The 23,883-nt window shown below is 38.1% G+C and overlaps 1 protein-coding gene and 1 non-coding gene across 2 annotated transcripts; both read left to right on the top strand.

Annotated features, from left to right (window-relative positions):
* Positions 1–260: 260 nt before the first annotated feature.
* On the top strand, positions 261–17,109 carry LOC140140393 (uncharacterized). Its single transcript, XM_072162153.1, has 11 exons — positions 261–368; positions 4,919–5,167; positions 6,045–6,073; positions 6,332–6,439; positions 7,716–7,835; positions 8,639–8,801; positions 9,971–10,201; positions 11,048–11,278; positions 11,676–11,980; positions 13,430–13,507; positions 14,095–17,109. The coding sequence occupies exons 1-11, from the start codon at positions 338–340 to the stop codon at positions 14,218–14,220; spliced, it is 1,671 nt and encodes a 556-aa protein (XP_072018254.1). The 5' UTR covers positions 261–337; the 3' UTR covers positions 14,221–17,109.
* Trnat-ggu (transfer RNA threonine (anticodon GGU)) lies at positions 12,155–12,228 on the top strand. Its single transcript has one exon. It is a non-coding gene; the product is annotated as a tRNA-Thr (tRNA).
* Positions 17,110–23,883: the final 6,774 nt, after the last annotated feature.

The raw sequence follows: 23,883 nt of genomic DNA, 5'->3' as shown, positions 1-23,883 counted from the left end.
AGGAATCATAAGCAGCAACCAATGAAGCACATACTTGGTACATATCATGATATTCAAGCACAAATTATAGCACTTTTAATCTAAATTTGATTGCAAAAGCACTTTGCCATGCACCTCGCGCTTCCAGTTAAACACAGCCTGTGTGAAAACAAAATTAACAGGAAAATATAGAGCGCCACCACTATTCATGCGCCCAATTAGAGTATCGATCATATTGACTGCTCAGCTAATTCCGAATCATTCTGGCAGCTTCACAGTTGTCAGAATTCTATGCTTTGTCACAGAAAATTGAGCGATTATTTGTTATTTTTACTCATCTAAGATAGCTGCTACAAGGATGACGGATAGATCTTTAAGATCTGTTTTCGGTAAAGAATCTTTTCAACTACTAATTTAATGAAAATCTGTAACTTTAAGCCCCTAAATGTGCCACGCAATTTGGGGTACTTTATGAGTTACAGCACCGTACGGTAGACACAACAGTGCAACATATATAAATATTTTGTAGACAGAAAGTTGACGAAACACACATACTTTAACTGGATCTCTAAAGATGCACTCCCGTGAAATATATAACATAAAATTAAACAAACGAAGACGGTAAACAGTTGTACATTTATAGCAGCAAATTTTCGGTAATACCAGTGTGTTATTATTTTTTGAGAAAAATGAAAAAATAGTCAAAAAATAGTCAAAAAATGCAAGAAAATTTACCACAGGGGTGTAGTACTAGTACCCCTGAAGGGTACATTCATATATTTTCATGACTAAACAACCGTTCATACATACTCATGATATAACGACGTTTCTGATTGGATTTGCGCCCGTTTGTGCTGGTCATAAATACCGTTTATGACCAGTACGCAGGGCATAAACAAGCTGCGTCACGCAGCATTGGAACCCAATTAACGTGATCCACGATTTGCTAGTGTTGCGACACGCCGCATGTCACCGCGCCCATCTCACGCGCGAGCGCAAAAAGATGACGCGTATCACGCGTTGACTCCCGGCCGTTGTCCTCATGAGACGTGCTGCTTCCTGCAAGTAGGCCTACTCATTTTCTTCCAATTTATGAAGGAAACGGTATGGAAATGTTATTTAAACTTGTAAACTTTTATTATTTTCGTCTGTATTGCCTTGCTAAGAATGTTGGGTATGTATGAAAGGGGTTCATTCATAGGATTGAGGGCATAAACAGCGATCATGCCCTCAATCCTATGAATGAACCCCTAATTTAGTGTTCGTCATGAAAATATATTAATGAACCCCGTTCATACATACCAGAACATTTTGTGATGATTATTTCATCAAAATAATAACAACAAATAATAAGCAACATTATTAAAATATCATGAATATATGTGATTTTTCTTCATTTTTCTCACCCCGCGATCGCACATCTGGGACACCGGGTATAAACATTGTTACCCGGTATGATGTTTATGCCCGGCTCTCAACCAATCATGCGCGCTGTTACATTGTATTCTGTCGGTCCAATATCCGGGCTATCTCTAGTCTGGGACCCAAACTGCATGTGGCTCTTGTTTTGTTATGAACAACAGAAACCGGCTGTGAAGGAGGCTGACATAGCGATGTTGTTGGAGTGACATTCAATTTTGGAAAAAACGACACTCGACCATGGAATTTAATTTTAAGTTTGTCAGTATATAAACGTTTCTTCCACTCTGAAGACTTGGGCAGAAACGGTTGTTTGATTCCACTGACTATTTGCGATCGAAATTTACATAACACCAACGACAGAAATCATCAACAAAAATCGAATCAGGGACTTGTTTTCATTAGACCGTGAGTCGCATCATCAACCGGAAGTGATGTGGCACGGACCTATTCTGAGTAAGGCCTAACGCTTGTGCTGAGCGCCAAATTGGTCATTTACCACTCACTGTTCAAAATGTGATCTACACCAATTACAGTCCCCGAAATGGACTACTTTTTAGCCGACCTCAATTCCGAAACATTTAGTGATAGTTAAAAATGCGATCCCCAACCCTTTGGTTACCTTTGGACGAATTTGTAGAAATCTCCGCATGGAGTCTCCGTGTCTGAAATTCCCCGGTACAAACATCAAAAATGTCGCATTTCTCAGTCCCGGTGATGAATACTATATCCGCATCGCTGTTTACTCAGCAGCCATTCACACATGAATATGCATATCTGTGACCCCTGTAAGGTCAAACACGTGGGGTTGATTCCAACCAATCCGATCCACCGATTGTGACCATGTGGTCGGTTTCATGAATATTTAATAAGCAGCTTGATACTGACGTCATATCTGAAGTGACCAGGAGGCAGCAGCTACCATTTTGGTCAACTGAACTCGACTAAATGCGCAGGGTTCGAATTCAGTCAATTTTTTGCATCGCTATTTGTGCTATGCAAAACACATGTTTGTATAGCAGTTTCCAAATTTTGCATCGCAGTTTTTTTGCGATGCCAAAAAAATTGTGTAGCATTTGGCGATACACTATTTGTGTTTGCGTAGTGAATCTACAACTTCTGTCATTGTCATCAAATCTTGGCTATCACTGCCGCCAGAAGTATTCGCGCATCATACACATTTCCCAAACCCACCTTGTTGCTAATAAAATATCAAAAATATCCAAGAAAATACAGGTTGTATGTGTTCATCATTTATTTATCATCAATAAATTCATGTTTGTGCTGGATTTTATGCTTAAAAGCCATCAGAATTACGTGTTTATGTGTAATATCGCCATTGACATTTCCCTCATTAATTATTCATGGGCTTCAGTGGGTATTGAAACTACTTGAAAGCATCTCCTAGCAACGGTCAGAGGTCAGGTTTTTTGCTGATAGCCGTTGATTTAACAGACGTAATTTTGCTATTGCAAGAGCTTGACAGATTCGGGAACCACCAAAATTACCTGGGGTAATTCTAGCTTGAGGGATATCCCCACGTGCTTTGTGTCAAAATGCGATGTGGGATTTGGCTTGAAAATCGCGATGCGTTGGGGGAACTTTTGAGGTACATGTAAATACGATGTGGAATTTAGCTCAAATTTATGTATAGCACTTTTAGCGATGCATTTTGGAAAAGTGCATAGCAGTTGATGGTGCGATACCGTCGAATTCGATCGCTGCTCGTGCGTTCTTTTGGTTGACATAAATTGAACAAAACAATAGTAGAATTTCAATTTTTGTCTCGCCTGATAAGGCAGGAGACTATATAATCACTTTTCCGTATGTATGTGTGTATGTGCGTATGTGTGTATGTGTGTGTGTATGTGACAAATTTGGTTAAAGTTTTGGTTAAAGTTTGCTTTCCGCCTATTTTCTCGGAGACTATGAGTCATACGTTCCTCAAACTTGGTGGGTGGGTACATCTTGACCCGAGACAGAACCGGTTCGTATTGGTTAGTGGGTCAAGGTCACTGAGGTCATCTAGGGGTCATCTGAGGTCAAATTAGTAAAAACTGTCATATGGCCATGAAACTTGGTGGGTCCAGTCAACATTTAAAGCCAAATTTTTGGAAGGTCATTTCCAGGTCACCAGAGGTCATCTGAGGTCAAATTAGTAAAAACTGTCGTATGGGCATGAAACTTGGTGGGTCCAGTCAACATTTAAAGCCAAATTTTTGGAAGGTCATTTCAAGGTCACCAGAGGTCATCTGAGGTCAAATTAGTACAAACTGTCGTATGGGCATGAAACTTGGTGGGTACAGTCAACATTTAAAGCCAAATTTTGGAAGGTCATTTCAAGGTCACCAGGGGTCATCTGAGGTCAAATTAGTAAAAAGTGTTGGATGGGAATGAAACTTGGTGGGTACAGTCAACATTTGAAGCCAAATTTTTGGAAGGTCATTTTGAGGTCACCAGGGGTCATCTGAGGTCAAATTAGTAACAACTGTCGGCTGGGCATGAAACTTGCTGGGTCCAGTCAACATTTAAAGCCAAATTTTGGCAGGTCATTTCGAGGTCACCAGGGTCATTTGAGGTCGAATTAGTAAAAACAGTCGTATGGGCATGAAACTTGGTGGGTACAGTCAACATTTTAAGCCAAATTTTTGGAAGGTCATTTCGAGGTCACCAGGGTCCATCTGAGGTCAAATTAGTAACAACTGTCGGATGGGCATGAAACTTGGTGGGTACCGCCAACATTTAAAGCCAAATTTTTGGAAGGTCATTTCGAGGTCATCTGAGGTCAAATTAGTAAAAACTGTCGGATGGGCATGACACTTGGTGGGTGCAGTCAACATTTGAAGGCAAATTTTTGGAAGTTCATTTCGGGGTCACCAGGGGTCATCTGAGGTCAAATTAGTAAAAACTGTCGGATGGGCATGAAACTTGGTGGGTACAGTCAACATTTGAAGCCAAATTTTTGGAAGGTCATTTCAGGGTCACCAGGGTCATCTGCGGTCAACTTAGTAAAACTGTCGGATAGGCATGAAACTTGGTGGGTCCAGTCAACATTTAGAGCCAAATTCATCAGCCAGATAATCGTGCCCAGCCGATAACCGCCAAATTCATTTACCGCTACCAAAAGTAATTGAAAAAGCAGGCGGTCGCAAAAGCAGGCGAGACTCGTGGTTCGAGAACCGCCTTGTTTATTAATGAAGTTACTTGTAGTTTTGAGGAATGACAAAGTTGTTTTTGGAAACTTAGATGTTCGTTTCAACTGATGATGTAGGATCGCAAGGTGAGTGAATTCGTGAAGAGATTTCCTTGTTTGAGTGATAGTAGGATACGGGACGTAGGCTAATGACCTGCTCTGACGTCTCAATTCACGCTGGATTATTCGTACCTGCTTACCAGACAGCAATACACAAGCGTATTACTGTATGGAACCAGACATAGCACGGACCGACAGAATAGCGAGTATGTATGAACTATTATTATAACTTTTTTTATGACCTGTACAATTTTGTAATATTCACAGTTGGGAACATTCCCTATGAAGCCACAGAAGAAACACTCAAAGACATCTTCTCGGAGGTGGGGCCGGTGGTCAGCTTTCGTCTCGTCTACGATCGTGATTCCGGTAAACCAAAAGGTTATGGATTCTGCGAGTACAAAGACCAGGAGACTGCCCTCAGTGCCATGCGTAATCTTAATGGACATGAGCTAAATGGACGTGTTTCTGCAGTGGATAACGCGGCTAGTGAGAAGAGCAAAGAAGAACTGAAAAGTAAGTCGGTAATTGAAGAATTCAGATGCAAAGTGTAATTAATATAGACCTTGCAAAATGTTTTATAATTTGGTTCACCTCAAGTTTGATAGTGACGACAGACGCCAATGCTCTTTTCGCTGGTTAGCGCCGAAGCTTGCTAGCAAATCGCCTCATGGTGTTTAACTTTATGCGCGCGATTCGATTCTGCAGCGAGGGAAATACGTACATACGTCGTCACTACCAAACTTCAGATGAACCAAAGTATAGTAACATTTTCAACAGGGCCTAAATCATTTAAATCTTGGGTTTAATAAGGTTACCAAAATAGTTTTTAAAAGTTGCCATCACTGTTAATCTACTCCCATTCCTGAAAAATACAGCACTAATTTTTTGAGATTAAAAAAATATTATCAGCTTCTGCCAAATAAAACAACGCTCAATCCTAATTATTCACTTACCAGTAGTACTAACTAGCAATAAAAGATTAATTTTTACAAATACATTTTAAAACCATTGTTTGGATTATCTAATGTTTTAACCATTAAAGATATCTTACACTTCCCACAATGCATTTCATCCATTTCAATTTTCTGTACGGATGTGCCATCCAGTGCAGCATGGGTTGATAGTGACTAAAGGGGCCTCAATGAACAGAGCACATTCAGAGCTTGCAAATAATGTTTAATTCATGACAATTGACCCATGCTTAGCCAGTCTAATCTAAAACTTTAAAACTAATGGAACATGCTCAAAATGTTCTTGCAAAATTAGCACACCAAATGACTTTATTTCCTAATATATCCTTGGTAATGAATAGCCAGTATTACATGATGTATTTTCGTAGCAGTTGAAAATGAATCATTGATAATTTGGTTTTCTTCTTTTTTGTCTCTAGATCTTGCACCTGCTGCCCCTGCTGTTGAGGTATGTCATGTTGAAAGCTGTTATATGTAATCAAAAATATAGCCATAATTGATGAAGTACATATACTCACTGGTATATGGGACCTTGGCTACATAATATTCAATTTACTCATTTAGAAAATTACAAAAATCACAAAAATCATCTGAATTCATTTTTTTTGCACCTTTATTAACAGCATAGATGTGCTAAAATAACGTGCTAGTTTTTTTGTGTCGCCTTACAGAAAATTAAGTTTTTATTTTTTCTCTTTCATGACAGTCTTCATATGGTGATACAGTAGCACCTAACGAAGCCCCAGAGGCCATATCCAAAGCAGTGGCAAGCTTACCACCTGAGCAGATGTTTGAACTTATGAAACAAATGAAGGTATGTTTGGGGAGTTCTTATGGGGAGGGGGAGGGTGTTTGTGCTTATGAAATCCCCCTTTGAATACAGACATTTTTATAAAACTTAGCATTCCAAGCGGGATGTTCTTGTATATGCAAAATGCTTCCTTCATTAGCGATAAAAAAGTCAATTTGTGTAAAACTCCCAATATCCGCGGATAGGGGGTCAAAATCAGGGAAAAGAAGTCCAGCATAGAGTATAGAGAGTTTGGCAGGGGATACCTGTAGGGATGTGTGCGTGTGGTAGGGGTGGGTTTTGGGGTGTGTGGAGGATGTGCACAACAACATATATGGGGACAACATATAATATATCACTGTGTAACAGGGGACCCCCCGGAACCATGGATGTCTGTGCATGCGGGACATTGTCGATAGACTACATGACATTGTCCAAATATTTTCCAAATCTAAAGCGAATTGGCACAAGTTTTCCCAAATTTCCAGATATTTTTGGCAATATTGAAAATGCTGGCATAGTGGTCTGCATGTATTTGAGGACAGTTTGAAAAAATGACCCATTCATTTAGGACAGTTTGAAAAAATGACCCATTCATTTAGGACAGTTTGAAAAATGACCCATTCATTTAGGACAGTTTGAAAAATGACCCATTCATTTAGAACAGTTTGAAAAATGACCCATTCATTTAGGACAGTGTGAAAAAATGACCCATGCATTTAGGACAGTTTGAAAAAATGACCCATTCATTTAGGACAGTTTGAAAAATGACCCATTCATTTAGGACAGTTTGAAAAATGACCCATTCATTTAGGACAGTTTGAAAAAATGACCCATTCATTTGAAAAAATGACCCATTCATTTAGGACAGTTTGAAAAAATGACCCATTCATTTAGGACAGTTTGAAAAAATGACCCATTCATTTAGGACAGTTTGAAAAAAAGACCCATTCATTTAGGACAGTTTGAAAAAATGACCCATTCATTTAGGACAGTTTGAAAAAATGACCCATTCATTTAGGACAGTTTGAAAAAATGACCCATTCATTTAGGACAGTTTGAAAAGACCCATTCATTTAGGACAGTTTGAAAAAAAGACCCATTCATTTAGGACAGTTTGAAAAAATGACCCATTCATTTAGGACAGTTTGAACAAATGACCCATTCATTTACCAAAATTGATACACTAAGTGACCTATATTTGTGACACATCTCCATATTCATTTATACTGAATACCCCCCCACCACTGTCAACCTTGCATACTATAATATAAATGTATATTGTATATTTTATTTTCAGATGGTGATTCAGAATAACCCGGTAGAAGCTCGTAATATGTTGTTACAGAATCCGCAGCTTGCATACGCCCTCCTTCAGGCGCAAGTCGTCATGAGAATTGTCAACCCGGAGATAGCTATGGTAGGTTACTTTTTTTTTACAAGCACCCTGTTCTAATAAAGTATTTATACAGAATGACATGCACGCAGTTGGACGCAATGCGTATGCTAGTTGTGCGTTGCATAATGCATGACTGGTGCACACTTATGTGAATTTACACAGAGTGTGAGTTGGGATTGTATTGATGTGCGCAGTATCAGAAGTCGAATAATTTTCACTTTATATATGTTTCGAATAAACTTTAGTATATAGATGAATCCAACAAGGCAAGTGATGGCAATAATTCGTTTGGCCATATACTGGGTCACATCCACACTAAACTGGTGTTGTGACTGTCCAATCGGGTGGATTAAAGCTGCTTAAAATAAATTGATCTTATATTGTATATTGTTGTAAACTTTCCTCATCTTTTGTCTATGTGTAACACAGGTGATGGAATGCGGTTTAAATCCCTTCACATTTCAGGTGGGATGGTCCCAGCTATGGCTGCCATTGCGGTGTATGAATGCGAGAAATTGGATTCGTCTATCGGAAGAAAAAAATATTTGCGTGCATGAAAATGTTGTGAATCAACTGGATTTTCATACATAATATGTGAAAATTTCATGCATTACAATAACCGGAAATGGGTCCATAAAAAAATCCTAATTCCGGAAATGAAATGGACGATGATATTTTAGCATTGAAAGAACAACAGTTGATTTTAGGGTAGTTGATATCCCGTATTCTCCGGACAAGCTCCCATAAAAGCATCCGGCCAAGGGTCAGATCAATTTTCAGGAAATTTATCAACATCTCTGTTAAATCTCTGCCTTCAATTTCAGACACTACTCCACAAACAGAGTGAGGCTCCACAACCTCTCGTACCTGCAGAGGGCCAGATGATAAATCAGGGCCCACCAGGAGGGCCAGGGCCCTCACAGCTACGACCAGGAGGCCCTCCCCAACAACAACCTATGATGCAGGGAGGCCCTGGGCCTGGGCCAGGTATGTTTATATTGGTTTCTTTATATCTGGCTGCAGCAGAGGACAAAATAGTGTAAGATCGCAGTTTCTGCTCAAAATTATGTTAGACTGTCTCACTTGACAGGGGAATCTATAATGATACAGATTCATAACCTCAGCTTACACTTTCCAGGATTTTCCCAATCTTGTGCCAAAATCTTCCCGATTCAAGGGAAATGAGTCGGATGTCGCTAACATTGATTTTGAGATATTGGCAAAGAGTGTGTTAAAATTCTTTTGTTTTATATTGTTTTTAGCAATAGATAAATTGATGTAAGTTTGTAAAGAAAAGTCATATCAACATGGGGTTTTCAGTTTCTGAAAGCTCAAAATGTCCTCTTCAGAAACATGTAAAACTAATTTTCGACCAGGATCGACAGGTGACTCACAACCCTTGATCATGTCACATATATATTTGTTTGCCAGTTGTATTAACTAGATGTATGGGATGGTGAGGTTGATTTGAGTATTTATGTAGGTGTTTGAGTGAGTGGTGGGTGTGTATGTCATGACATGTCTCGTCAATGGTTGCTTGTTTTGTGTCTCAACTAAGATGTTTTGATAAAAAAGAATTAAAGCACTGATATTTTTGCTCAGTGGAATAAGAGAAAAACAGAAATCCAGAGACCCTCACATATGTTTCAGGGCCTGAGGGCATGCCTTATTTCGAGGCATGAACACACACGGCAGCTGATGACTCATTTTCTTTTTCTTTAAAAATAAAACTTAGCCCCCTGAGCACTACGTGCCGATCTTACATTCTCTCTGATTGGTTATTACATGATATCGTCATTTTAATCACCAATCAGAATGGAGCTTTGCAAATAATTCACCCCAATTTTTTTGTGTGGTGTAATTATTCTAACAATGTTGCTGATTGGTCCAATTGATAATGAAAACTTCTCTTTGACCAATAGAGGCCGTCAGCCTTCATGTGTGTTCATGCGTCGGACACTACACGCATGGCGCAGCTTGTCACGCAGCTGTTATCGCGCATCAGCGCGGTGATTTTGCTGTTCACGCATGGAGATCGAACGACTATCACAGCGTGTACCCACAAGATGGCAGCATATGACATCACGCTGACGGCCTCTATAGGCATGTAGTTTTCATTTTGAAAATGTAAATATGTCACTGTTATTAAATTACAGGTATGCATGAGATGGGTGGCCCCAGACCAGATATGGGCAGACCTAGACCAGATATGGGCGGTCCTAGGCCAGATATGGGCGGACCAAGGCAGGATATGGGCGGTCCTAGACCAGATATGGGCGGCCCAAGGCCAGATATGGGTGGCCCTAGGCAGGATATGGGCGGACCAGGGCCAGATATGGGAGGACCCAGGCCTGGTATGCATCCAATGGATCAAAGAGCTGCACAAGGTGAGCATTGGGCTATTCTATTTAAAGTACACACATCCTGTGGAAGATTTCATGGTTATTGAAAGAGAGATGGGCATACTGGCCTTAAAATACAGGCATTAGCCTTTACCTTACATGCGGACAACGCTTGCAAGATTTGCCAAGTGGCGCACATGGGCTCCTTTTTTGTCTAAGGGTAAATTTCACGTACAAATAGAGAGTTCCCTCCTCTGTAAATCCCAACAAGAATTAAGCGTTGGTGGCCTTATTTGCTGGTGAGATTTTACGGCAGGACACTTTTGGTTTGTGCCTAAAATTCTAGTTATGTCAAGGAAGCCAATAACGCCATATGGGAATGTTTACGGTATGTGTATTTTATATGATTAGAGAGAGATGTTAGACAGTATACACAAGTCAATTTGATTTCTTCAGCATTAGGTATGAGTGATCCTCATGGCAAAGATAATAGAGCCAAAGATAATAAAGAAGATGGTAGGGTTCAAAACTGACCCCTGAGGCACACCAGATTTTACTGGTGCCCTATTTGAACAAGTTCTAATAATTATAGTTACACATTGTTCCCTGTTGTTTGACAGTGTTTTGCCCTATTCTCCCTTACATGGATCCGCCATCTTGCTACCAAAACGAGGTTCTCCCTGCATATGCATGGGCAAAAAGTGCAATTTTATTTCTCTCGCTTTTCTAGCAACATACCAGAAGGCTTTTGCCAAGTATACACGGTAATTAAAGCATGTGTTTTACAGGCGTATGCACACACAACACGCACTTTGCGGGTAGAACCTCATTTTGAGATAACCGTGCAAGGGGTCAATCATGCCATAATGATGTTTGATTTCTTCTTGGCAGGAATGGGTGATCCTCATGGCAGGGGCATGGGTAACCAAGGAGGACCCGCATTCCCTGGCCCTGGAGGACATGGAGGCCCTCAAGGGCCTGGAGGACATGGGGGCCCTCCAGGCCCTGGAGGACATGGTGGACCTGGCCCTCATGGGGGCCCGGGAGGCCCTGGTATGATGCATATGGAATCAAGAGGACCACCTCAACAAGGAATGATGGGTGGACACGACAGAATGCAAGGTAGATTTTTCTATTACACTGCCACTTTACATTATTAGTTATCTTTGTTTGCTTCATGGGACTTGAAAATCTAATGCAGTATGCATTTTTATTTGATTTTTACAATTCAACAACACCAATTTGTATTTTGTAGCATCCCAGTATGCAATTCTATAGTGTGATCTACACATTTGCCAATTTGATCGATAACATTTGAAACTGAGAATCAATTTTAAAGCTAATTTTCGACCAAAGTCTTAGACAACTTCTACAGTACAATTACTGTAATTACAGCAATATTTCAAGCAAAATACCCAGTTTGAATACTCCGTAAATAATAAGCACACCCTTAAAATGGTTAACATGACTATCACATTAGTTTATGTACAATAGAATTATTCTCATTTTATTCTTTCAGAACCAATGGGCATGGACCCACGAGGCATGGGACGAGGTCATGAACCACCAGTTTCCAGAGGTCATGACCCCAGAGGACCTGATCCCAGGGCTCATGACCCCAGAGGCCCTGACCCTAGAGGTCATGACCCCAGGGGCCTGACCCCCGTGGTCTTGATCCTCGTGCCAGAGGTGGTGATCCAAGAGGTGGTGATCCAAGAGGCGGTGATCCAAGAGGTGGTGATCCAAGAGGTTATGACCCTCGTGCTCAACGTGGAGGGCCACCTCAAGGTGACGTCAGAGGGCCAGTTCCTGGGGCGTCTTCTTTGATGGCAGGACTAGGGGTGAGTTTTGGGGCATTTTGCTATTCCACTTAAATTTCATACACCCTGTATGAAAGACATGTCCTTAATCTTTCACACAAGGAGTGTGAATTACAAATGAAATATCTGAATGGGTGACTAGTTTAAATTGATACCCCTGTGTGTGCTCTTCTCCATCTGACTTATTAGCTCAGTTGGTAGAGCATCGGTCCGGTGATCCGAAGGTCCCAGGTTCAAATCCTGGATAGTCAGTGAAATTTTTCACTGGCTGTCATTTATGTATGTGTTGACTTGTGTTAAGAACCTTTCTCATATTTAATTTACCACATAGATTAAACTTTATTTCTCTGTCACCCCTGTGTGAGATTAAGGTCATATCTTCCATAGGGGTGTATGGATTTCAAATGGAATAGCCCATTTTCTGACAGGGAGAGATAGATAGGGTGCTTTTCTTTTTGGGTATTTTAGGGAATACAAGAGGGTTAGGTCTTGGCAGATGGCCGTACTAGTGGTGAGTATGGTAAAGATATGAGCTCTTTTTTGGGGTACATAAAGGGTATATGAGATTGTCAGCTCCTGGACCAGGTGAGTTAATAACCCTTAGTGATTGGCTTTGTTCTGGTCATTGTTCTTCTTCTGGGCATTTTGTGTGCATTGCACACCTATGTTTCAGATGGACATTTTATGTTTTAAAAGACCATGATACATACTAGTGATATGCTATACCAAGAAAAAATTGTGCATTGCAAATACGTACTTCTCTCAATTATCATTGTGTGCAAATTATATTACAGACTTGAATGTGGTTCTTTTTTATTTTTTATTTTACATTTTTATTTTAACCTTTTTATTTTACATGTTAAGTCTGGGAGATAAAGATTAGAGGCTGGAAATGGTGCTATAGCCTCATTTTTGGCATGTAAAGGCTGGTAAAAAAAAGAACCCTGTACAATTGTGTAACAAAATTCACATTGAATGCTACTTGAGCAAATACAACTATAATTAAATAATTCTTAAGAGGAGGTTATAACTGAAATGAAAAATGTCCTATACCTTAGTGGTTATGAAACAATGGTGTACAGCACTTGTTTTTGTTGCTACGGTAACATGCAAATCATCAGACTAAATGTGGTGTGATCCAGCAAAATCAGTCGGAAGTCGGAAATATTGATTTTCAGATATAGCCAAACAAAGGAAATAATTTCTTTTGTTGCCTATTGTTTCGGAATTCACTTCAACTATTCATATCTATGGATCTAAATGTTCAATTTCAATGGGGTTTTCTGCAAAATATAGCTTTACAAATGATTGATGCAATCACATGGAAAAATTAACTTCAGACCGATTTTACTTGATCACACCACATATTAGTCCCTTAGCATTTTACACCCATCATACTATTGTATCTGTATTGGAGCACTAATTGCTTGTCCCGTTCTTAATGATTGCACAGAATATGGCATCTGTATCTGGAGCCGCAGGTGTACCAGGTGCACCAGGTGCACAGCCAACACCACAAGACCATGAAAAGGTAAGGATTATTATCATTCTGTATCACATAGTAACATATTGTGATGAGTAAAACTTTTGTAATTTTTGCACACCACTAACAAAGAAAAGCTGCAACATTTCCCTGTTCTGAGCCACATAAGGTACACTGAACCCATCATTGCAGGCCCAATTTCCTAAAACTATCCATTTTCATATCTAACCTACTCTGCACTGGTTTGACAATAAATGTTTTTGAGGCATATGTTACCATGAAAAATAATAAATTTTGCATTCAGGAAACAAATGTTTTTATCCCTATCTGATATAGGGGTGTGATTTAGGATTTCAAAAAAACCCTGAAACCACTTGGTTACTATCAAAACAATACGAAAAAATAGAGAGCGTATAGAGTGGAGTCACAGGAGCATCACAACTCACAGGGCCCCTGGTGGATTCCAGGGGCAACACATTAAAATTCAAAGCATTAATACACATTTAATCAAACATTAACTTCCCTGAAGCACCAAATTGCCATTAAAAATTGTTTTGCATTACAAAAATCACACTACTTTCGATAATGCCACCTTGTCACTATTTCTTTGTATTTGTGTATCTTTCTGCTTCCAGGCGGCCCTCATCATGCAAGTACTCCAGCTTTCTCATGAGCAGATAATGCAGCTACCTCCAGAGCAGAGGCAGAGTATCATGGTCCTGAAGGAGCAGATATCACGCAGCCAAGGCGCTTTACAATAATACTGTGTAAATTGACCAAAGAATTTGAAAGGAGGGGAGAATATTGGTTTCTATAATTTGGTTCACCTCAAGTTCGGTAGGGATTGCGCCGCAAGCGTGCCAACAATCTACCTCTGTAGACGTGCATGAGGTGAACCAAATTATATAGGGTCTGCCATATTGGACTGGGCTATTCCAGTTGAAATCCATATACCCACTATTGAAGACATTGCCTTAATCTTCCACACAGGGAGTATGAATTTCAAACAGGATTACCTAAATGGGCGACTCCATGACATCTACACCTCCTGTGTGGAAGATTGAGGTCATGTCTTACACATGGGGGCATGGATTTCAACTGGAATAGCCCAATGAACAAAGAATAGGAGAAGGGGGATTATTGGTTTCCATATAGGGTGTGCCATATTAGATTGTACACATCAAGCAATTGTTTTTGTGTATATACATGTTAAAGTAGAGTTTGCTGGGTGAATAGACCCTTTTCAAATTGATTCATTAAACCCGAAGCATGAAATATTTTCCAGAATATTTGCATACATGTATAAATCGGTACCTCTTCAGCATCATGTACAGTGCATGTGTAACATGGAACTTCCATTGGAAGACAAGATCAAGCATAGGTTATGTTTTGTGTGAGAGATTGATGTTAAGGTTGCCAAGTGTCAATTTGCCAAATTTAAAGTGCCGAAAAATGATGAGTATTTAATAATAATTGATGATACTTCTGGCGACTTGTCATAAGACAGTTCTCAAAATAAAATATAGTGATATTAATCCGCGATGTTATGTGATCGCAGCCTTGCAGAAGTATACTGCTATAAGTATTCGCTATACAGGGTGTATCAAAATGATTGGTACCGGGCTATGTGACATTTTCAAAAATGTATCAAAAATATAAAATTGCTAATTAATATAGTTTTTGTACTATAAATAGAAAGCGGCATATGTTAACTTATTGATCCAATAATCTGAAGATGATTGGTTGATGCATCTGGGAGCTATTGTCATTTAAGCGAAGATCGGCGTAATCATGGTTTTACTTACACAACACAAGATGAATAGGTTCACTGCTTGAACTATTTATTGCATACATGCTCTTCAATATCTCACCTCAGTCTACATAACAAAAAATTGCTTTACACATGCTTTTAGAAAGATAGTTCCTGAAGTCCCTGCCCTACGACTCTGGCAGTATGAGGTGAAGCCCTATCTTGAATGAACTAAACACCTGGGATGAATCCGTTCTGTAACTGCCCATATCAAATTGTGACACATTGCAAGTTATAGCATGTTTGCATGAGATACTCCTTGCGCTTGAAAACTGTCTTCAAAATCTTCTCTGCACTTCTCCCAGGCTTCATGTCAACCAGCGATTCTTTACTATGAATGCACGATGAAGTGTGGAATACTGTGGAATACTTTTACCAGGTCTAACCTAACCTACACTGTCAATAGCCATTCTGCCACACCATAATATTAATCTCAATACTACAATTTAAATTACCGCCCTGGAAGGTGTTGATTCACAAACTTATTTCACCCCACCTAAATTATTCAAGTCAATAATATTACTCTCAACCAATAAATATTGATTAGAACATTTATATATATGAATGAAGAAATAGGCAAGGAAAAATTAAACATTTCCATGATTTTCAACATGTCATTCTCACAAGGTATTTGTAGTAAAATAGAGCTTTGAAAATGGTGCGCTACTGATCCAGCGTTACGATGAAAAGTGTAAAAACACCTACTTTCCTTTAGAATTATGTAACTTCTGAACAAAATGTGCTATCATTATGATCTAAAATTCTTAGAGAAGAAAAAGCTACTATAATTACAAATATGTAAACAATTTACCCCAAACTGGTACAAAAAATAGTTTTAAAAATCGGCAAAAAATGAAAAGTCGTCGGTACCAATCATTTTGATACACCCTGTACGATATACGCTCATTCGATCAGGCTGAGTTCACATGTGAACTCAGCCTGATATACACTCATTCGATCAGGCTGAGTTCACATGTGAACTCAGCCTGATCAAATGAGCGTATATCGTATAGCGAATACCGTATATGTGAACTCAACCTGATCGAATGAGCGTATATCATATAGCGAATACCGTATACAGTATACTTCTATGCGATCGCAGCCTTAAACACCCATGTATGTAGGAATACCCCAAAACTTGTCTCGGGTATATCTGCACTTTGAATGCACACTCTGACACATGTTGAACTGCACCCATTAAAATTTGCACACCAACATCATTGACTAAAGCACTGACCAAAGCACTACAGTGGAGCCTTGTTAAAACAAAATCTGTTGACACAAAAACCTTACAATACAAAAGTTTGTTTTTGGTCCCAATCATATTACCTTAGTACAAGTACGTTAATGACATGACAACACAAATTCCTGTTGTGAAACATAAACTAAAACCCAAGGTCCTGATAATTTTGTGTTAACAAGGTTCCACTGTGTAATGGGCTATTCCATTTAAAATCCACACTACCCTGTGGAAGATTTTGGAAATATCTGCCACAGGGGGAGTATGAATTTCAAATGGAATGAGCACATTAGGCAGCTCCATTTGAATTTTGTACAACCTAATGAGAAAGATTCAACCAAAAATTTTTCCCTGAGGGAGAGAGTTTCAAATGGAGCTGCTAATGTGCTCATTCCATTTGAAATTCATACTCCACATGTGGCAGATATTTCCAAAATCTTCAACAGGGGTAGTGGGGATTTTAAATGGAATAGCCCAATGACAGCATGACAGTACTTTGCCTGATTTTACTATTAAAGTATCTACTACTTGCTCCAAAATAATACAGCATTGTGTTTTGTTGTTATTTTCAAAATAAAAAAATGTGAATGGTATTAATTAGCTGTTGTGCCTGATAGATACTCTTTGTGTACATTTACTCTCTAAATGAAATAGTTAGGGTTAATATTAGTTATGTAGATTAACCAACGTTTGGTTAAAATTCCACCAGCCCCCTAAAATATATATTGAAAGATATATAGTTCAATTTTTTCCACTCAAATTCTTAATCATCGGCAGATCTTTTAAAACAAAGATATAGTAAACTGGCAAGTTCCCTGTTTATGAAAAACTGAAAATCATGGAATTGGAGTAGAACACAGAAAATGCAATTTTGTAAAATTATGCATAACATGTCCACCTAAAATATTGGCAAACAACCCCCATCAATTCATTTATTTATTACTCTTAAACTCCAATGAAATTGTGCATTTTATTTGGCTCTCTGATGCTCAGAAAAATCACCCGAATTGCCATTTTCTTTGTCTACAAACGTTACTTGTTGGTGCAGTGTCTTTAGAAAGTTTATAAAATTCGCTAGGGAAATGGAATTTGACCTTTTAGAAACGGAAAACTTGCTGCTTTAAGATTATAGGCTTTGTGAGCATTGCATAACAAAATCAAAGGAATGGAGGACGTGCACACACATGTGTGCAGCTGCCTTGCTTAACCAGAAATACAAAACATTTTAAGCATGTTGGATTTTGAGTTTTGGTTTTTGTAAAATCGTTTCAATAACATCAAATATTGGGGTTTTATAAAGGTCATGAAAACGTTTAAAAACATTTCGTATGAAAACACACTGCAACAACATTTTTAAAATGTTGTGAAAATGTTATTGTAAAATAACTTTTGCAAGAAATTTTTGTCATATTTTGTCAACATTATGTTCCGAAAAATGTTTTGGAATGTTATGAAAATGTTTGTGCCCTTTGTATAACTCAAAATTTAAACGTTTTCTGGCAACCTTTTCTAACCTTTTGCAAATAACGTCAAAATGTTTTGTTGACAGCTTTTAGTGCCCACACATGCCTGGGATCTGTGATTTCATATAAATGTACTTTTCACTTATTTCAATTTTGGCAGCATATAAAACATTTTGGCAGTTCATCTGAGTACATAAGGTTGTAAAATAACCTTTTTTGCTTGAAATTCATCTGTGCGAATTAAATTGAATACCTGAGTGGAAGAAGGGCCCAACTCCATCAAAACTGTTTTTGAGATATTAAGAAAAAACTTAATATTTGGAAAAGTTTTATAGACAGAATATTTTCATCTTCAGTGGACCTTTAATACATGAACATACAATATTACATACATTCAAAATTATATATGATGTTTCCATGGCAACAGTACAGGTCTTAATACGAGCTGGAGTTGGGCCCTTCTTCCACTAATATACTGAAAGTGCCAGTTCCATGTTATAAATAGCTACAGAAATTAGGTAATCACCATTAATTGCATAAGTAGAACTCATGTAATATAATAGCAAGAAAGTTTATAGTAGTGAAAAGCAGATTTCATGGATGAACAAAATTCCTCTTTAACCCTATATTTGTGGAAGAAGGGCCCAACTCCACAGAGTTGGGCCTTTCTTCCATGAAAACCATGATTAAATGTACATGGAAGACTATTTAGAGAGTGGATTTTGGCTCAACTTTCACACATAAGGAAGAACAGTCTGCTGGCAATAAAATGCTGGGTCTAACTCATTTTTGTAAAAAATTGGAGTTGGGCCCTTCTTCCACTCAGGTATTCAATTTCATTTTTTAAGCAGAGCAATGCCGCATAAAGCAGAATTTTCGAAAATAAACTTGTAGCAGAACTTTACTCTTTGTTCTTGTAAAGATGTTATGTTGTAGTGCATTGGAAATGCTTTAACCACAACAGTATAAGCAACTAATTGTAAGCACTTGAAACAAAACGAAAAATGCAGTTAAGTGAACGCTGTTAAGAGTATTGTGAATTCACAAGGTCTGAGAATTCAGCAGCGTCTGGGTCTGTGCATTCATCGGAGTCTGGATCTGTGAATTCAGCGGAGTCTGTGAATTCACAGTACTCCTGAAGTGATAGGTGTCATCTTAAACATGTGTACAGCAGCACTTTGATAGCAAAAAGCACTACACAGTATAGTTTATGATAATTTGTGGCTATCGCAGAGCATACCAAGCAAACACTGTTTTGTAGATTGTCAGGGAACCACATGTGTGTCAATAGTTCCATGATGGACGCATATTATAATACGTAATAATTAATACCAGCATAGTAAGATTGGGTAAATGTATTGCAAGTTGTTTGAAAAGCCATGTTATCTGAATTCTTACGCGAAATAAATTGACTTCTGTTTTCATGAATATAATAATTTGTCATGGAATCATTAAAAAAAGCAGCCATTTAAAGTCATATATCGTCGTCGGGCAGGAAAAACCTGTGCTTTTGGCCCTGGAGCATGTTTAAAACAAAACTGCCAACCGGTTACATAGGAGGTTTTGCTTTAAACATGTTTAGGGGCCAATGACACAGGGTTTTCCTGCCCAACGACGATATGTGACCTGCTACCTCAAAATGAGAATAAATTCACAAGTTTGTAGTTTTGAGACATCCTGGCTGCTAATGAGTTGATCTTCTTTGTCTGCCGCGCACCTGTACAAACCAGCAGGATACCCTTATTGAATGGCCCAAAGTGCGCCATTCACAAAGGACATACAGACATACTATTGACTTGAACAGGTGTGTGTGAAACAAAGAACACCAACGCAGCAACCAGGACGTCTTGAAACTCCCAACTTGTGACTTAACGCTCATTTCGTGTAGCAGGTCACAATATAGACTATTGCATGGTAACAGAATTCAGTGATTTCCTTAACAAAATACTTTGTTGAAAGCCGTAATGCGCGATTTACTATACAGCGACACAGTTACACCAATACAAGTTTTTGGCCTTACGGCTGTTACGGTTGGTATTTTCACATTGGTCAGTGTTTTAAATTGGACATGTGACAGCCTGCTCAAGGATGACGACACATTAGGCAAAAAAAAATTGTTTGCTTGCCTTCCAGTGTGATTTTTGGGGTGGGTCGGTAGATCGGCATTTTTTTTAATGTCTCGCTACTTTATAGGCCTGTAAGCAATGAACATTGGTTATGCAGAAAGATTAATCAATACTTCAGACCACAGAAATAGATTCAATTAGGATGACTGAATAGTGAATACTTCAGGCATAAGATAATTAAATAAATAATAAGTTTATTGGAAACATGGTTACCAGTTATAAATGCTATATAAGTTTACAGTAATGATTTTCTTAATAAAATGATGTTGGCCAAATTTAGCTTTGAAATGAAATTTACACACAGAAAAAGTAATGAAAACCATCAAAATTGTAAACATGAAAACTAAAACCTGAATTTGGTCAATTTTGGGTTGGTCTGTGGAAGGCAAGCAAACTATTTTTTTTGGGAACCTTATAGTATGCGAGTTCAACACCCCCTGAATGTTCTTGCATTATCACAAGCAGGGTTTGATTTACTTTTAAAATTTGCATAGCAATTTTTTTCGAAAACATTAGGTTCTGTTCTTATGATATTAGCAAATTATACAAGCTGAAATTTGTGTAGCAGGTTGTCCAAAATGGGGAGCATTTTGCTCTGCTACACTAGGTAAATTGAACACTGAATTCACAATGATTTATACACAATGATCTATAATCCTAAGGAAGTGACTCGCAAAGACAACAAAAAATTGGAATTATATGCGATGTAAAAAAATCAATTTATTTCCCATCAAAATTAAAAATTGGTGATGAAAGACAATTGGTCTATAAATTTTTTTTACTAATTACTGTACATAGTGCATTCACATTTTACTATTCCAGTTTAAATTCATACGCCCCGATGGTAGACATAACCATACACGGATTGTGTAACCTGAATGGGCAACTCCATTTGAAATCTACACCCCCTGTGTGGGAGATACATACATACATACAAAATGCTTATATAGCGCTGCTACATAAAGAACGCAGCGCTGAAAGAACCATAATTATGTCTTCCATATGTGTATGGATTTCAACTAGAAGAGTATATTTACTTATAATGGTGAGTACTTATTTATCTTTGGTTAAGGCATTATGAGGTTTGCCTACAAGGAATTTGTCCTGGGAGGACAATTTTCCAAAGAGATTGGACTTTTAACCTTATTCAATGATCCAGCAGCCAAAGTGATATTTGATTGTAATTCTATAGACGAATCCAATTTCATGCATTCCTACACCTCGATGGCAGCCATAGCTGGGTCCCCGTTGGCTCCGTCTCACCTAAAATGTAAAATGATGCGGCCTTGGAGGGTATTTTAAACTGCATTCTATCATCCGTGTTACACTTAGAATGATGACAGTTTACAACACAAAAGAATCTTAACATTGAATTTTAAGGGGCTTTAATCCACCCAATTGGGCAGTCACAACACCAGTTTGGTGCTGCAGGGACTCAGTAATGGCCGACCAAATCCTGACCATGACTTGGCTCGTTGGATTCGTCTATAGAATATTCATATCCTGCTGATCACTCATGCCTGTAAGATAAGTATCTTTGAAAAGAGTGGTATTGTATTCAATCTCTGATTGCAGACATACACAGGTGTAAAGTGCAACCTGCTTGTAGTGCAGGGCGATATATTCAAAAGTTTAAACATATTGCTATGGTAGTTAATCCTGTTACATCATCACTTCTACGGTGAATTTTGAACACTTTCGGCCAAGAATTAAAAGTTGTTTGGTTGCCCTTCTTCACCTTGTGGAAGACAGGGTCAGTGGGTTGGGATTATTTTTAAAGGTTATAGCCAAAGCCAAAATTAACATGATAAATTGAGATCTTTCATTACTGCAAGACTTCATTCATGTTAAAATTTTAGAAGTGTAAACACATTGTTAAAATATCTTTTCCGGGTGGCATAATTTCTGAAAGGAGCAAAAAAAATTACACTGTATCTTATTTTCCAAAATTAGGTTCGGTATTGTACACTGAAAACTTTTTTCCAGATTTTCAAGATGAGGGTCGGTCAGTTGAGGACAACCAAACAACTTTTTTTGGTCTTATATAGTAGTACTTCTAAATTCAGTGCAAAATAAATATTTACTTTTTCAACTTTGCATAGTTAATAATAATATACGCACATTTCAAATTGTCAAGACCAATAAGTGAAAAAATAATTATGTTAAAAAATATACTTTCCAAATTGAAAAATTACCGATAAAAAGATCTTAATCATCAAGAAAATACAACTTACTTTTGTGTTAAAATGGCAGCCAATGTAAACAAGAGCATTCATTGACATTGATTATAACTATGAATTGTAGTTGTAAGTGTATTTTCATGCACAATATGTGATTTACTTAAATCTGTTGAATGAAAATTCTACTATAATGTGGCAACAAACTGGATAAAAGTTGATGTTTAATATGTGTTTTTCTGTACAATTTCTCGATTGTAACATCCACAAACAAGACGGCACAATGGCGTAGCCAGGTTTTCGGAACCGGGGGGGGGGCACAACTTGTAAATGTACCGACGGAAATATTTGTTGCCAACGGAAGTTGTGAATTGTTGACCCCAATTTTTTTGGCCAGTGCGGTCCTCGAAAATCTAAAAAGTGGGGGTGGGAGTAGCAGCAAAATTCTCAATCAAATTTTCAAAGCGTTTTAACGTTTATATATCAATATCCTTCAATGTGCTAACGTAAGCAGCCAAAAAGGAAGAGTCATATCCAAGATTTGAAGTATTGGAGCAATATGTTCTTCATTTCTTCACCATGTACACACAAAATTGTCTATTGTTGACCCATATTGTTTTTAGCCAAGGCCCGTCGTCTACCAAAGGCCTAAGATGAACCGACGGCAATGATGAACGGAGGCACTGGCCCCCCACTAGCTACGCCACTGAGATGGCATGTCACCCATAGTAAACACTCCCTTAATGTGGCTAGCTAAACACAGATGTGATTTCCTATAGGGTTAGTGTTACATTAGTTTGCATGAGGCTAGACAAAAATATTTGTGTTTCCTGTTACCCTACTTACTGTTCTCAAACCGCCAAATCCAAATATTTCCGAGGCATTTGAACAAAAATATTTGTAGAATTCCGGCATTTCCAGTACTTCAGACCGGTAACATTTTTGAAGTCCCGTTCACAACAATGCTATTCTGGTGAAATTCCATAATAGATGGTGTAAATTGGAAGACGCTTTTAAATTTGGTAGCCATTTTGCACTTGCTACAATTTCTAGAAACACTATCATAAATACTAATTTCTCACAATTCTTAAAAACTGCATGACCAAATAAATAGTTTGCCAAATGACCAACCGTTGACACATGTTTGTAACTGGAAACATACAAGTGATATCAACATTACAAATTCTTTATGCATTGTAGGATGTTTTAGTACAGTTGAACTCCAACCTTATGGGAAAATTATTTTACTTTGTGCTCACAAAATATATTGTAACTTGTCTAAAATGTTTTCTCGCAATAAAATAAATTATCATCTCACAAAATAATTAGTTAAAATATTTTAATGATAAAATTACAGTCATAAATGAAGAAATTTTAAAAAGTTGATATTTGAGAACCACAAGGTCACACAACACATCAAGGTAGGTCAAGAGATCAGCTGTACCAAAACTGTCCCTTAATTCATTGCAAATTGAATTGGAGAATAAACGATAGGAATTTTTGTTTTTTAAAAACAAAAATTCCTATTGTACTGTCTTCTACCGTGCAATAGACGACAGGCAGGTCCAATATATTGAGTAGTGGATGACTATGATATCATAGGTAGAG

The sequence above is a fragment of the Amphiura filiformis genome, chromosome 19 (genome assembly GCF_039555335.1).
Source record: "Amphiura filiformis chromosome 19, Afil_fr2py, whole genome shotgun sequence".
Taxonomy (NCBI): Eukaryota; Metazoa; Echinodermata; class Ophiuroidea; order Amphilepidida; family Amphiuridae; genus Amphiura; species Amphiura filiformis.
Note: the sequence above shows the minus strand (reverse complement) of the source record. Positions and strands in the feature narration are given on the sequence as shown.